The sequence below is a fragment of the Colletotrichum abscissum genome (genome assembly GCF_030869225.1).
Source record: "Colletotrichum abscissum strain IMI 504890 chromosome Unknown Scaffold_20.1, whole genome shotgun sequence".
NCBI classification, from domain to species: domain Eukaryota; kingdom Fungi; phylum Ascomycota; class Sordariomycetes; order Glomerellales; family Glomerellaceae; genus Colletotrichum; species Colletotrichum abscissum.
In genome coordinates this window covers 847,815-859,824 of record NW_026850099.1, presented here as the reverse complement: position 1 = coordinate 859,824, position 12,010 = coordinate 847,815, and the positions used below count along the sequence as shown (strand labels likewise).

The 12,010-nt window shown below is 54.0% G+C and overlaps 3 protein-coding genes across 3 annotated transcripts; 2 read left to right on the top strand and 1 right to left on the bottom strand.

The window, feature by feature from the left end:
* Window positions 1-368: 368 nt before the first annotated feature.
* Window positions 369-2,750, bottom strand: CABS01_08881 (uncharacterized protein; the record flags this gene model as incomplete). The annotated part of the gene is made up of 1 exon (XM_060542239.1): window positions 369-2,750. The coding sequence occupies one exon, from the start codon at window positions 2,748-2,750 to the stop codon at window positions 369-371; it is 2,382 nt and encodes a 793-aa protein (XP_060401129.1).
* A 1,663-nt stretch (window positions 2,751-4,413) lies between these two features.
* On the top strand, window positions 4,414-6,738 carry CABS01_08880 (uncharacterized protein; the record flags this gene model as incomplete). Its single annotated transcript, XM_060542238.1, has 4 exons — window positions 4,414-4,531; window positions 4,635-5,303; window positions 5,360-5,896; window positions 5,963-6,738. The coding sequence occupies 4 exons, from the start codon at window positions 4,414-4,416 to the stop codon at window positions 6,736-6,738; spliced, it is 2,100 nt and encodes a 699-aa protein (XP_060401128.1).
* A 1,255-nt stretch (window positions 6,739-7,993) lies between these two features.
* Window positions 7,994-10,392, top strand: CABS01_08879 (glycoside hydrolase family 5; the record flags this gene model as incomplete). Its single annotated transcript, XM_060542237.1, has 3 exons — window positions 7,994-8,377; window positions 8,440-9,690; window positions 9,742-10,392. 3 exons carry the CDS (start codon window positions 7,994-7,996, stop codon window positions 10,390-10,392), a joined length of 2,286 nt encoding a protein of 761 aa, XP_060401127.1.
* Window positions 10,393-12,010: the final 1,618 nt, after the last annotated feature.

Sequence of the window (12,010 nt, the reverse complement as noted above, 5' to 3'; positions counted from 1 at the left end):
CTTAACGTATACCATACCCCAGACTCTCGTTACTTCGAGCCGCGGTAGGCATCCTCTTTCGCTTGAAATGTCTCTGTTGATCTACCGACACGGATGCTGCCGAAGATTGTCAAGTAAGGAGAGCAGCGGTGACTACGCTTCATCGCTCGCTCTCGTACGTTCACGAGATTGAGTATATAAGGTATCTATCTCCACCTCAACTTATATAGTCACGGACTGGTAGCCCCAGAGTCTTCTCCTTCACATTGTTCGCTTCGCAATTTTGGAATTTCCAATAAATTCGCTATGAAGATGTACACGTACATTTCTGAAGCAAGGGTATCTAAAAAAACATATCCAACACAAAAGCCTGCTCCAGACAAACAAGATTATCCCCCCTCCGGAACTGAGCCAACACCTGAATGAGAAGACTCTGACTTGCTCCAAAATCTCATAAGGGTACTCCGCCGGCCTGATTCATGAGACGCGTGGTCACTGGAAGTTGAAGACCTAGTGAAGATGGTCGCCGTGGATGCGTCGCTAGACTTTCGAGTCGACGTCTGCGAATACTTCTGAAGGAGTCGCTTGATCTCCGACCCGGCCAGTCCACAGTTGGAAGCCGCCTGGAAAGCGTTCCGGCCATTTGCATCGGTCAAGCGAGCATCTGCGCCGTGGGAAAGGAGCACTTCGATCATGCCGATTTTGCGGGAGCTTTTTGTTGCTACAACCTGGATCGCGGCAATCAGGGGAGTGCACACATTGTTGTTGCTGAGATAGGGGGACGACGTCTGCGATCTCTTCGTCTGATGGCAGATATTGGGATCGGCTCCTTCGCCCAGCAAGAACCGTACCATTGCCTCGTTCCCCATCTCGCAGGCCATATACAGCGCCGTCTTTCCCGAATTGTCGATGAGATCCAAAAGGTTAGGCGTGTCTTTGAGGAGAAGTCGGGCAACATTGACGCCGCCGGATTTGTTCTGACATCGGTGTAGGGGACTCAGACCTGCACTATCACGAACGTCAGCCCGCGCGCCCGTCTGTAACAACAGCCCAACGCTGTCACGGTTCCTGGTCGACGCGGCAAGCAGCAAGGGCGTCGGTAGACCAACGTTGCCCCCGTTCTCGAGACTGACCACATGTCCCACCATTTGCCTCAATACCTCGAGGTTTTCGTCTTGGATGGCCTTATGGAGCGGCGAGGTTCGTGTCATGAAGTCGCAGGCGTCGAAGCGGAAGCCGGTCGGGACATCGATGTCGAATCCGTTCTCGCGACACCACTGAAAGGCTTGAGAGAGCTCGCCCATGGAGGACGGCCTTCTGGCGTCTGGTACAGAGTCTGGATCAGGGGGCGACGCAGGACGGCTTGTCAGCGGGATGATGACGGTGTTGACCCAGACTTCCACACCGCGCGCTTCGTCAAATGCCCCGTCGAGTTGCAGAGCCTTGATGTACAAATCTGCCGTCTCTTGTACCAGTTCAACCGGGATGGGTTCTTGGTTCTTCCGGCCTTCAAGAGCTCGGCTTAGGAACGTCTTTGCCTGCCTTAGATTACCGAGTCGGATGTATAGGCTCCCCAGGTCATGGTATAGCCGACTTCGCCGTTCGTTGTTCCGAAACTCCTCGGGTTGCTTCACCTCTTCTTGGAGTAAGTCCTGCAGAATCCCTTTCGCCTCGGTGATTTCCTCTTCTGTTTCACTTCTTAAAAGGATATCGGCGAGTCGCTCTTTCATGACAGCTTGCTCGGCAAAGCTAAAGTCAACGTCGTATCCTGGCTGGCTAAGCTGTTCTCGGATCTCGATGCCCCGCTTCTGATATAGCGAAGCCCGGAGAAATATTCCGCAGTCTACCAGGCGGTCGACTATTTCTTGGTTCGCGTCGTACTGGTGACTGAGGATGTCTTTGCTTGGTCCGTCTGGATGTTCGGGCTCTGGGTCCCAGTCGTCTGAGTCTACGTCTCCTGATGTTTGTTTAGAGTCCTGGTCCTTTCCCGATGCCAACTTAGTGTACGATGAGTTGAACGACAAGAACGAGTGGTGTTGGTCTGCATTTTGCAAAGTGACTGCGGCTGCTACTTCGTCGGCCGACATTCGCCAGGCTTGGATCTCTCTTGTGACAGACAGAGATTCATCCATTCTTGTGTCACTTTCGTCGTCCCATTCCGTTGATGGTCGTCGTTGACCCTTGCCCGTACGTGAGATGAGGTTCGCGGCTCGAATTTCGTCGGTCAAGTTTCTGATTGCGACATGCACCTGGTCTTGAGACTTTTGTTGAGTCCATAATGAGCCGCTTCTAAAGTCAGTCATCCGATCCACCAAAGGGTTCTGCTTGAAGGGTTTCACGTACAGAGACAGGGTTATCAGACTGAGTTGAAGTACTTGTGTATATGACGTAATGTGAGAGACCAGATCGCGAATCACAACCGACTTCAACGTCATGGTAAAGCTCGCTCTAGCTTTATCAATCGGACCCGGCTTGTCGTCAAGTTCCGGTAGCTCTTTCTGCAGCCTGTCAAGCGAGGAGCGGCATGATTTGAGAATTTGGTAAATATCTTGGTGATGCTCTCTCTCAAAGGAAAGCTGATGCGGGTGCTGCTTCAGGATTCGAGCCACATTGCGCAGCGCGGCGTGTAGGTTCCGTATGGTCTCGTGGAATTCGCAGATGCTCGAGGAAATGGCTTTGCTCTCTTGGACAAACTTGCCCGTGCCTTCTACGATCTTGCCGGCTATTCCGACCATCTGCAGAGCAAAGGCGGCAATCGAAAGAGGATCCATCTCAATCTGAGTTGTTTGTGTAGCGCTGTTATCCGAATCTCTGGCTCTCCTCAGTCTTCTGAACGGCGGCCGCGTCCATTGACTTCGCGATAATCGATGCAAAGAGTCCTCGGGCGTTGAACGATGAACATGTTAGGGAGTCGTGGATGGGCTCGGTGCAATGTGCAAAGTCAACAAGCACTCGGGTGGAAAAGAACACACAGTAGAGGACGGGCGGGCAGTGAAGGGGCAGACATTGGACACCCTCCTCCATCTATCGATGAGGCAAGTACACCTGTGGTCCCCGCGATCGACAGATGTTACCCTCCCAAATGAGTCTTACTCGCCGAGACAAAAAATCGCTGCCGTCAATCTGGGGGGCATAGCCACGAAGGAACACATCACGAGCGTAGGGCAGGCTGCTGCCGCAGTCGGTGTAACGCAGAGTTCAGCTGGCCCTGCACTGCGGGTTCCTCAGTGAGTAGGTACTCCTTGGATGTCATTGTCTCACTTCCAAGCAAATAATCTCACTCCGTAATCGACCCCGACCTTAGAGCTTCTTTCTGCCCACTTGAGTAGGTAGCTGTGACTCTATACACCGGGCCCCCGCGGGGAACCTCGCAGGACCGGGGTCTACTCCGTGGCGTGGGAGTTGATGCAGTAGCCTTATTCCACTTGAACCCCAGTTGCCAAGCTTCACCCCGACTATGTCCCCTGGGTCTGTGGCGCAGCAGGATACCAGGCGATGAACAATATGCATATTATTCATAAGCAAGACATAGTGATGACAGCAGGAGAGCTGGGCGATCTGCACCTTGCAGCCCCAAACTCATCTTGTGAACGTCGATTGGCTTGGGCAAAGCCACAGTTCAAGTGCTGCCTGGTGCCGTACATCTGCAGCTTCCTCCCGTATTCGGGATCGAGTACAAGAAACTCGGCGTCTGCGGGTGAAGTCAGTTGCGAGTGCCCGAGATGAGGCTTCTCTAGGACTTAAGGACTTCTGGAATGACACATCAAATTCCCAAGAGTTCGTCTCGTTGGTCAATGTAACCCCCCGATACCTCAATAGTTTAGCACGTTTCCCGGTGGTACAAAGGGCAACACTGCGGTCAATCTGGAATCTGTCACTCAAGGCTCCCTCCATTGCCTGATGGGATGGTGGATGGCAGGGAGGCAGAAAGGTTTGGCTTCGCCTCCACACTCACAGCCCTACATGGGGGGGGGGGGGGTGGCCACATGCCCCTCGCTTCCCTCTACTCCGCATCTGGTATATACGAGTAGACAAGTAAACGGGACGACGATCGCTGGCTCGAAGGATGAAAATGACGGGCCTGTGCATGGGCTGCCATCTGATTGTACAACGCCAGCCGAGGAAAGCCTGCGAGACAAAGTCTCAGTGAGACGCGGGACGCGGGACGCCGTCACTCAATCCTATTGGGGGCCAGCGGTCTCACTTCCTGGGCCATGGTTCGTGCCGTTTCGCGCTCGCATAGGTGACCATAATGACAGTGCCTTACCTATATGACTGAGCGGCCTGGCTTCCGTTCACTTAATACCCAGGATAGGCCTGGCTCGCGATCGATTTCAGCCCTATACTGGCTACTCGTGATGCTACTTATCGTGGTATTGCTGATTAGTGCCAATTAAGTCCATAATCTCTCAGAACGATCATATTGACAACGGCATGTCTGATATCGACACTCTCGGCCAGGCCGAGTCTCATTCTGGCCATGACAGGGTGACAAAACAACAAGCCCGCCACCGGCATATCAACGACCGGGCGGTAATCGAGAACCCTCTCTGTAAGCTCCATCTCCAAGGACTCCAAATATTCAAGTCTACTACTCAAAATCCCCTTCCCTTCTAAAGACCGCTTCTTTTACTGACTCAAATCTCTCCATTTAGCTCACTATACCGACGAACAGCTAGAGGCAGATGTCACGTCGTTCGCGGAGAGGTATCTGAACGTCGATAAGGGAGCTTTGATACGAGCTGCGCGTGTGGCAAAGGATATCAAGCTATACGACGAAGTTGCGAGAAACCCAAGCGATGCGGCAGGAAAGGAGCTTCCGGTCCAGCTGACGGCAGAGGAGAAGCGGGCACTTGTTCGGGAACGCGATGTCCCGTTCAGCGAAAAGGGGATGTGGACCATCATCATTACTGTGTCCCTCGCAGCATTCTTGCAAGGTAGGCAAACCATCTTCTTGTCTTTGGCTCAATATCGGTTCACGGGCTCACCGAGCTCCCTAGGCCACGTGCAAGCGTCATTCAACGGCTCCTCTCTGTATGACACCGAGTTCGGGCTGAACACGACGGCCAAGAAAGACGACAACAGTGCGACGGGTAGCCATGCTGAGTTAGGAATCGATGACTGGAAGCTGGGAGCCGCAAATGCGTCTCCTTTCTTGTTCGCTGCGCTGCTGGGGTGTCCTCTTGCGCTACCCGTAAACCATTATCTCGGTCGTAAAGGGGGGATGGTGGTGGCTGCTTTTCTTATCCTGGTCAGCTCGATTGCTTCAGCCTTTGCGACAAATTGGGTGCATCTTTTTGGTATTCGGCTGGTGAATGGTATAGGTTAGTGTACACACCTCCCTTTTTCAAAGATATCACGATGCTAATGATGGGATCAGGTATGGGACTCAAGGCCGTCAGCACTCCAATCCTAGCCAGTGAGACCGCGGTTGGTTTCTGGCGTGGCACCTCCATTCTCGCATGGCAGCTGTGGGTAGCCGCGGGCCTGATGGTCGGCTTCGCCTTCAACCTGATCTTCGACACAGCGGCCAAGAAGCGGCTGACCTTCCAACTCATGGTGGGCGCGCCCATGGTCCCCGCCCTCGCGCTGCTCGTCCTGGTCATCTGTTTCTGCGAAGAAAGCCCGCGCTACCTGATGCGTGTGTCAAGTCCGCGGTACGACCCGCAGCGGGCCTACGAGATCCTCAAGAAGCTGAGGAACACTGAGCTGCAGGCTCTCCGGGACATTTACCTCGTGCACAAGTCTATAGAGCAGGAGGAAGTGCCGGGCGGGGCCGCGAACCTCAAGTACATTCCGGGATTTGTGTCAACCGTGGTGGGATTCCTGCGGCAGTGGAGGCAGCTGTTTCTTGAGAGGCGGTTGAGGAACGCATTGATTAGTAGCTCGACTGTGGCGCTTGCCCAGCAACTGTGTGGTGAGACGCGAACTCTCTGAAGTGTGATTAGACGTAGATGAGAACCGTGCTGACTTAACGAAACAGGAATCAACGTGCTGGCCTTCTACTCGGGCACGCTGTTCAGCCGCGCCGGTGCGGAGAAGCGAGATGCCATGTTCTTCAGCCTAGGCTATGGAGCCGTTAACTTCATCTTTGGGCTACCCGCCATCCGAACGATCGATACGTTGGGCAGACGGAAATGGCTGATATTGACACTCCCCGTGATGGCACTCTTCATGCTCCTCGCGGGCGTCTCCTTCAACATCCACAACCTAAATGCCAAGGTCCCAGTGGTGGCACTGTTCATCCTCCTGTTTGCGGCCGCGTATTCGCCTGGTCTGGGGCCTATCCCGTTCACCTACGCGTCAGAGAGCTTCCCGCTATCTCACCGCGAAGCTGGGGCCGCGGTGGCCATCGCGGTGAATCTGGGCTTTGCCGGTCTGCTCTCCGTCTTCTTCCCGCGCATCAATTCCGGGCTGGGCGACGGCGGCTCGCTATACCTCTTTGCGGGACTGAATGTCTTGGCCCTGGTCATGGTCTTTTTACTGTTGGAGGAGACCAAGAGACGCAGCCTAGAAGACCTGGACCTCGTGTTTGCTGTGTCGAAGCGACAGTTCGTCAAGCACCAGGTTGTCGAGTACTTCCCGTGGTTCTTTAGGCGTTATGTCCTGCGGAAGCACGAGTACAAGCCGAGTCTGTATATTGATCTGATCTGGGGGTCCGGAGGCGACGAAGACGAGCGGACACGGGCGAGGGATGCGCGGCGGATGGACGGGAGGAGAGATAGTTCCGAGTCGGACAGAGACAGCACTCACGCGTAAATAGGTTGAGGACTGGGCTGCGTGAATGGACGATGAATTCTGATGATTGCGACAGCGTTGTGGCTGAGTTCACGAAAGCGAGAAAGCGAATTGATGGTTTACTTATTAGTCCTTTTGGCGTGAAACTGGTCCGCAAATTAGTCGTTGGTTTTACGCGTATACGAGTCAAGGATTATTGGAATTATTTGGTGGCAATGATACTTGGCTTCGGGTCAACAATAGGAATGTCAGACTCGTTTAAGCTTAGGAGGAATTGTTACAATAGCTGGATTTAAAAAGTTCTTTGGAGGCGTGATGCACCCAGCATTCGTTGTTGGATTGTACCTTGTGGTACCCAGGGTAGGTCGTTGTGTGTCCGTGTACCTATGTCGGAGCTGCTCGTGGGAGGAGCTGAAGCTTACTCCGGAGCCAGCGGGCCGGTCAGACCCACCTCCATCCCGTCAAATCCCCGATTATTTGGCGGCGTCAGCCCGGAGTTCAAGCGAGAGCCAACGCCGCGGCCCCTCCGCCTGACCCCGCTAGAGTCCCTTGGGAAGGGCTCCCATTGGCTCCGGGGGTCACAGGTGGAACACGAAAACGAGCGAGGATGGCAGGTGCAGTCACGCAGACGCTTTTTCCTACCTCGCGCTGCATTGTCCGGGACTCTGCAGGGCGTTTGGATGAGGGCTGCGACGGTGCGCTATGGCAGGCGTGACGATTGTGTCTTTCTTTAAAAGTCCAGGATGGTCTACTTCCCATACCTAATTGTTAAGCCAAGCCTTTTCTCTCTCTTCTCTTTTTTGAATTACTTTACCTTGGGTTGCTTGCTTTGTTCTTCAACTAAACCCGTAGCCACGGAAACAAAACGGTTCCATTGTTCAAGGTCAAAGTAATGAACTGCTCGGCAGGGGGGTAGACCATTTGTACTCGCTTAAGGTAAAGGCCCCCGAAGGATTTAGCGCTTGGCGGTCGCTCAAGCCGTACGCTGGGCCCGATAAGGTACCTCCACCCGTCGACTGACATTGCGCATCCCGCTAATCAGGGCACCCCGTCAGGACGTCATCGAACCGTCCCAATTATTCCAATCTCGGACCTTTCGTGACCCGTTCAGTCCGCCGTCGTCAGTCGCTGCGCGTGTGTCCTGCTGCTCTCCTATCTCGAAACCGCAAAGTTGAATTTGTCTCTTCCTTCTCCAAGCTCCAGGACGTCGTCATTGCACCTTGGCGGCATAGCGAACGAAAAGCACTGCCAGATCTCGACAACACAAGCCCTCGCCATGTCCACATTTCGATTGACTATCGAAGACGGCCAGTTCCGCGACGGCTACGGTAGACAAGTTGTGCTTCGAGGCCTCAATGTCGCCGCCGACGCCAAGCTCCCCAGCGAGCCAGATCAACCCTCGCACATTGGCGACGACTTCTTCGATGGCGACAATGTCAAGTTTCACAGCCGTCCTTTTCCCAAGGACGAGGCTCACGTTCATTTCTCGAGGATAAAGCGCTACGGATACAACACCATCCGTTACGTCTTCACCTGGGAGGCCATCGAAGCCGCTGGCCCAGGACGTTACGATGAAGAATGGATCCAGCACACGATTGAGATTCTGAGGATAGCTAAAGAATATGGCTTTTACATCTTCATGGACCCTCACCAGGACGTGGTATGTCTGACTGTTCTCCCCCCCATCATGTGGTTCCTAAGGCTAACAAACCAATCCTACAGTGGTCGAGGTACTGTGGTGGTTCTGGCGCCCCAATGTGGACAATCTACGCCTGCGGCCTCAACCCGCAGAGCTTCTCCGCCACCGAGGCCGCGATCGTGCACAACACATACCCGAAGCCCGAAGAGTTCCCCAAGATGATCTGGTCGACAAACTACTGGCGTCTCGCCGCCGCGACAATCTTCACCATGTACTTTGGCGGCAGGGATTTTGCGCCAAAATGCATCATCAACGGCATCAATATCCAGGACTTTTTGCAGGGCCACTTCGTCGCCGCCTGCGCGCACCTCGCGAAGCGCATACACGAGGCCGGCGACCTCGAGAACGAGGTTGTCATCGGGTGGGAGAGCATGAACGAGCCGGGCTGCGGTCTGGTCGGCTACCAGGATATCGCCGTCATCCCCAATGCGCAGAAGCTGAAGAAGGGCTCGTGCCCGACGATCTGGCAGACGCTCCTCACGGGATCTGGCCGCGCCTGCGAGGTGGAAACGTGGGACATGGGTGGCATGGGCCCGTACAAGGTCGGTCGTTCACTGATTGACCCCCACGGTGAGATGGCTTGGCTACCCGCCGACTACGACGACTCGAGATATGGCTGGAAGCGAGACGAGGGTTGGAAGCTCGGCGAGTGCATCTGGGCCCAGCACGGTATCTGGGATACAAAGACGGATACCCTGGTCAAGAAGGATTACTTCTCCAAAAACCCTAGGACCGGGAAGACGATCGACCACCCAGAGTTTACTAATACGTATTTCATGGACTCTTACCGGTTATACAGAGACGCTATCCGCCCCATTCACAAGAACTGCATTATGCTGATGCAATACCCGACACTAGAGCTACCACCTCAGATCAAGGGCACCGCCGACGACGATCCGATGATGGCCTTTTCACCGCATTGGTACGATGGTATTACACTCATGACGAAACGATGGAACAGAGTATGGAACGTGGACGTTGTTGGCGTGTTGCGCGGGCGATACTGGCACGAGGCACTCTCTGTTAAGGTCGGTGAGACTGCTATTCGAAACTGCTTCAAAGACCAGCTTGCGTCATTGCGGCAAGAAGGCCTGGATAGAATGGGTAATCACCCATGTGTTATGACGGAATTCGGTATCCCATACGATATGGGCGACAAGAAAGCGTATAAGACGGGAGATTACTCGGATCAGTCAGCTGCCTTGGATGCCAACTATTTTGGTGCCGAAGGCTCGGGTATGGAAGGCCACTGTTTGTGGGTTTACGTTGCAAAGGTAAGCAACCTCTCTCATGCGCGATGTCACCCTAGCTAACACACGTTAAAGAACACTCACGAGCACGGTGATCTCTGGAACGGCGAGGATCTGTCAGTCTTCTCACTAGACGACAAGACACTACCCATGTCGCCTCTCCCCCGCAGCCCATCACCCAACCCGTCGTCAGACCTCAAGCGCAACTCCATGAGTAGAGACGTTCCGGACGAATCGACCGTCACGCCGGAAAACCTGCAAAGCACAATCACGAACCCGTCGATATCATCCGCCCCCTCCAAGGACCCAGAGCTGACCAACGCGCCGGGCCTCCGCGCCGCCGAGGCCTTTGTGCGGCCGACCCCCGTCGTCGTGGCGGGCGACGTCCTCGAGTACGGCTTCGACCTGCGCAGCTGCACCTTTACGCTCAAGCTCAAGGCCGCCGCGCCTCCATCCGAGACGGCGCCGACGGTGGTGTTCTTGCCCGAGTTTCACTACCCACAGGATAACTGCACGGTCGAGGTGTCGTCGGGCAAGTGGGCGATCAGCATGGATGATGACGAGGGCCCGCTGCTGCAGAAGCTCAAGTGGTGGCACGCGGACGGGGAGCAGACGCTCAAGGTTACGGGCTTGGTGAGGCAGCATAACATCGTCGAAGGATCCGAGGAGGACATGGGGTACCTGGAGCAGTGCCAGCAGAACTACGCTAGGTGCAGCGTGATGTAAAGAGTGTGTTATGATCAGGATTGGGATGAGAAGAGTTGCCAGGCGAGGTTATCCAGAGATACGAACAGGGTCCGCCACACGGCCCGCCCATGATGTGATGGTCAAGAGGTGGTTATTGCAGGCATTGTTTTTTTTCTTACATTTAGAGCAATGAAGAGGGCGAAGGATTTTGGCGGCTTTCAAGGCACACCTCTGGCTATCAGGGAGTTAATGGGGAGCATACTTGTTGGCTTATGATGACCTCCCGTAATTGTTCGTGATGTTTGAACGTCATGTCGAGTGGAGCGTGTCCCTAATCGCCTCTTAATCATTTCATATCCAGCAAGCAACTAAGACAAACCGAGAGACCCTGCAAATCCATCCGATGTTTCAACATCACCTTAGTAAGATTAGGTACATTAGTCTGCGATGACACGCATGTCGATGATGGGCTAGGTTTTGCGCTTAGCTGACTTGACTAAGGTACCTACCCGATTCTCATTAGTAGTAGTCCTCCTACATCGGTTATTCGGACAGGAATGGTCAAGCGGCAGTCTTTTTTTCCCCCCTTCCCCCTTCTTCTGCAGTCTACAATTAAACTTTTCTTGTCCTTGGTGGTCCACCGGGCAACTTGTCTCATGCTTCTCTGATGCAGCGTTGACGTGCGTTTGTGTCGGCTGCTCGGGTGGTGTGGTTCATGCACTCCCGGCCCCGGCGGCGGCTCGGCTGCAACATCATCATACATGGCACATCCGCGAGTTGTTAGGGACACGACGGTTCAGTTTGTGGGATGAGATATGGCTAGCGACATATAACACACCTTGGCCGGTAAAAAAAAAAAACAAAAAGGCCAAAAACATACAACACCAGGTATTCGCTGATCGTCACCGACTCAACTACTGATCTGGCCCTCATCGGCTTGTCTATGGGAGAGCGGACGGGATCCCGAATTTTCCGATGGGTATGGTCGTATGTACTTGTTCCGTGAGGTCAATTGCATTATACCGGAAAGATAACGTCAGGTGGAATGGAAATCTGTGTCGTCGATGATCTGTACGGTTATGGATATTGGTTTCAGTGGTGGGGGATGACGTCGGTCAGCTGGGCCTCTTGCCCGGTAATGAACGAACTGTTGCTGGGAACGGGGTAGTAGTAGATGATGCTATAAGTGTGTTTTCTATATGTGGTTGATATGCAATATGGAGGTGTTTGGGCCTCGAGAGGGAGAGAGTAGCGATGCTTGGCGATTGCGCCGAAGAGTAGGTATATTTTGCGAGTAACCATTAATGGCGAGACACAAAGATCTCCTGAGCAGACCATTTTTTTCTCCAAAGTGAAGGTTGAGTGAAACCCATGAGCTGAGAACTCGCAGCTGCGTCTTGAGGTTGAGGCTGAAAATGCTCCAAGGCGAAGAAGCTCCTGCGGGACCGGGGGCGGGGACTAAGGCCGGCGGCCGGGTCTGGGGTAGACCATAATGCGGTACGGGTACTTCAAACGTCGCACGGTTGGAACCTGAAAGAACTTTGGGCCTTGATTCCTGATTCTCTCTCAAGGACGAAAGAGGACAGTAAAGGATACAAGTTGGAGGACGAGGAGGGCACAGGGGGAGCCGGAGACATTCAAGATGGCGCTTGTCGGA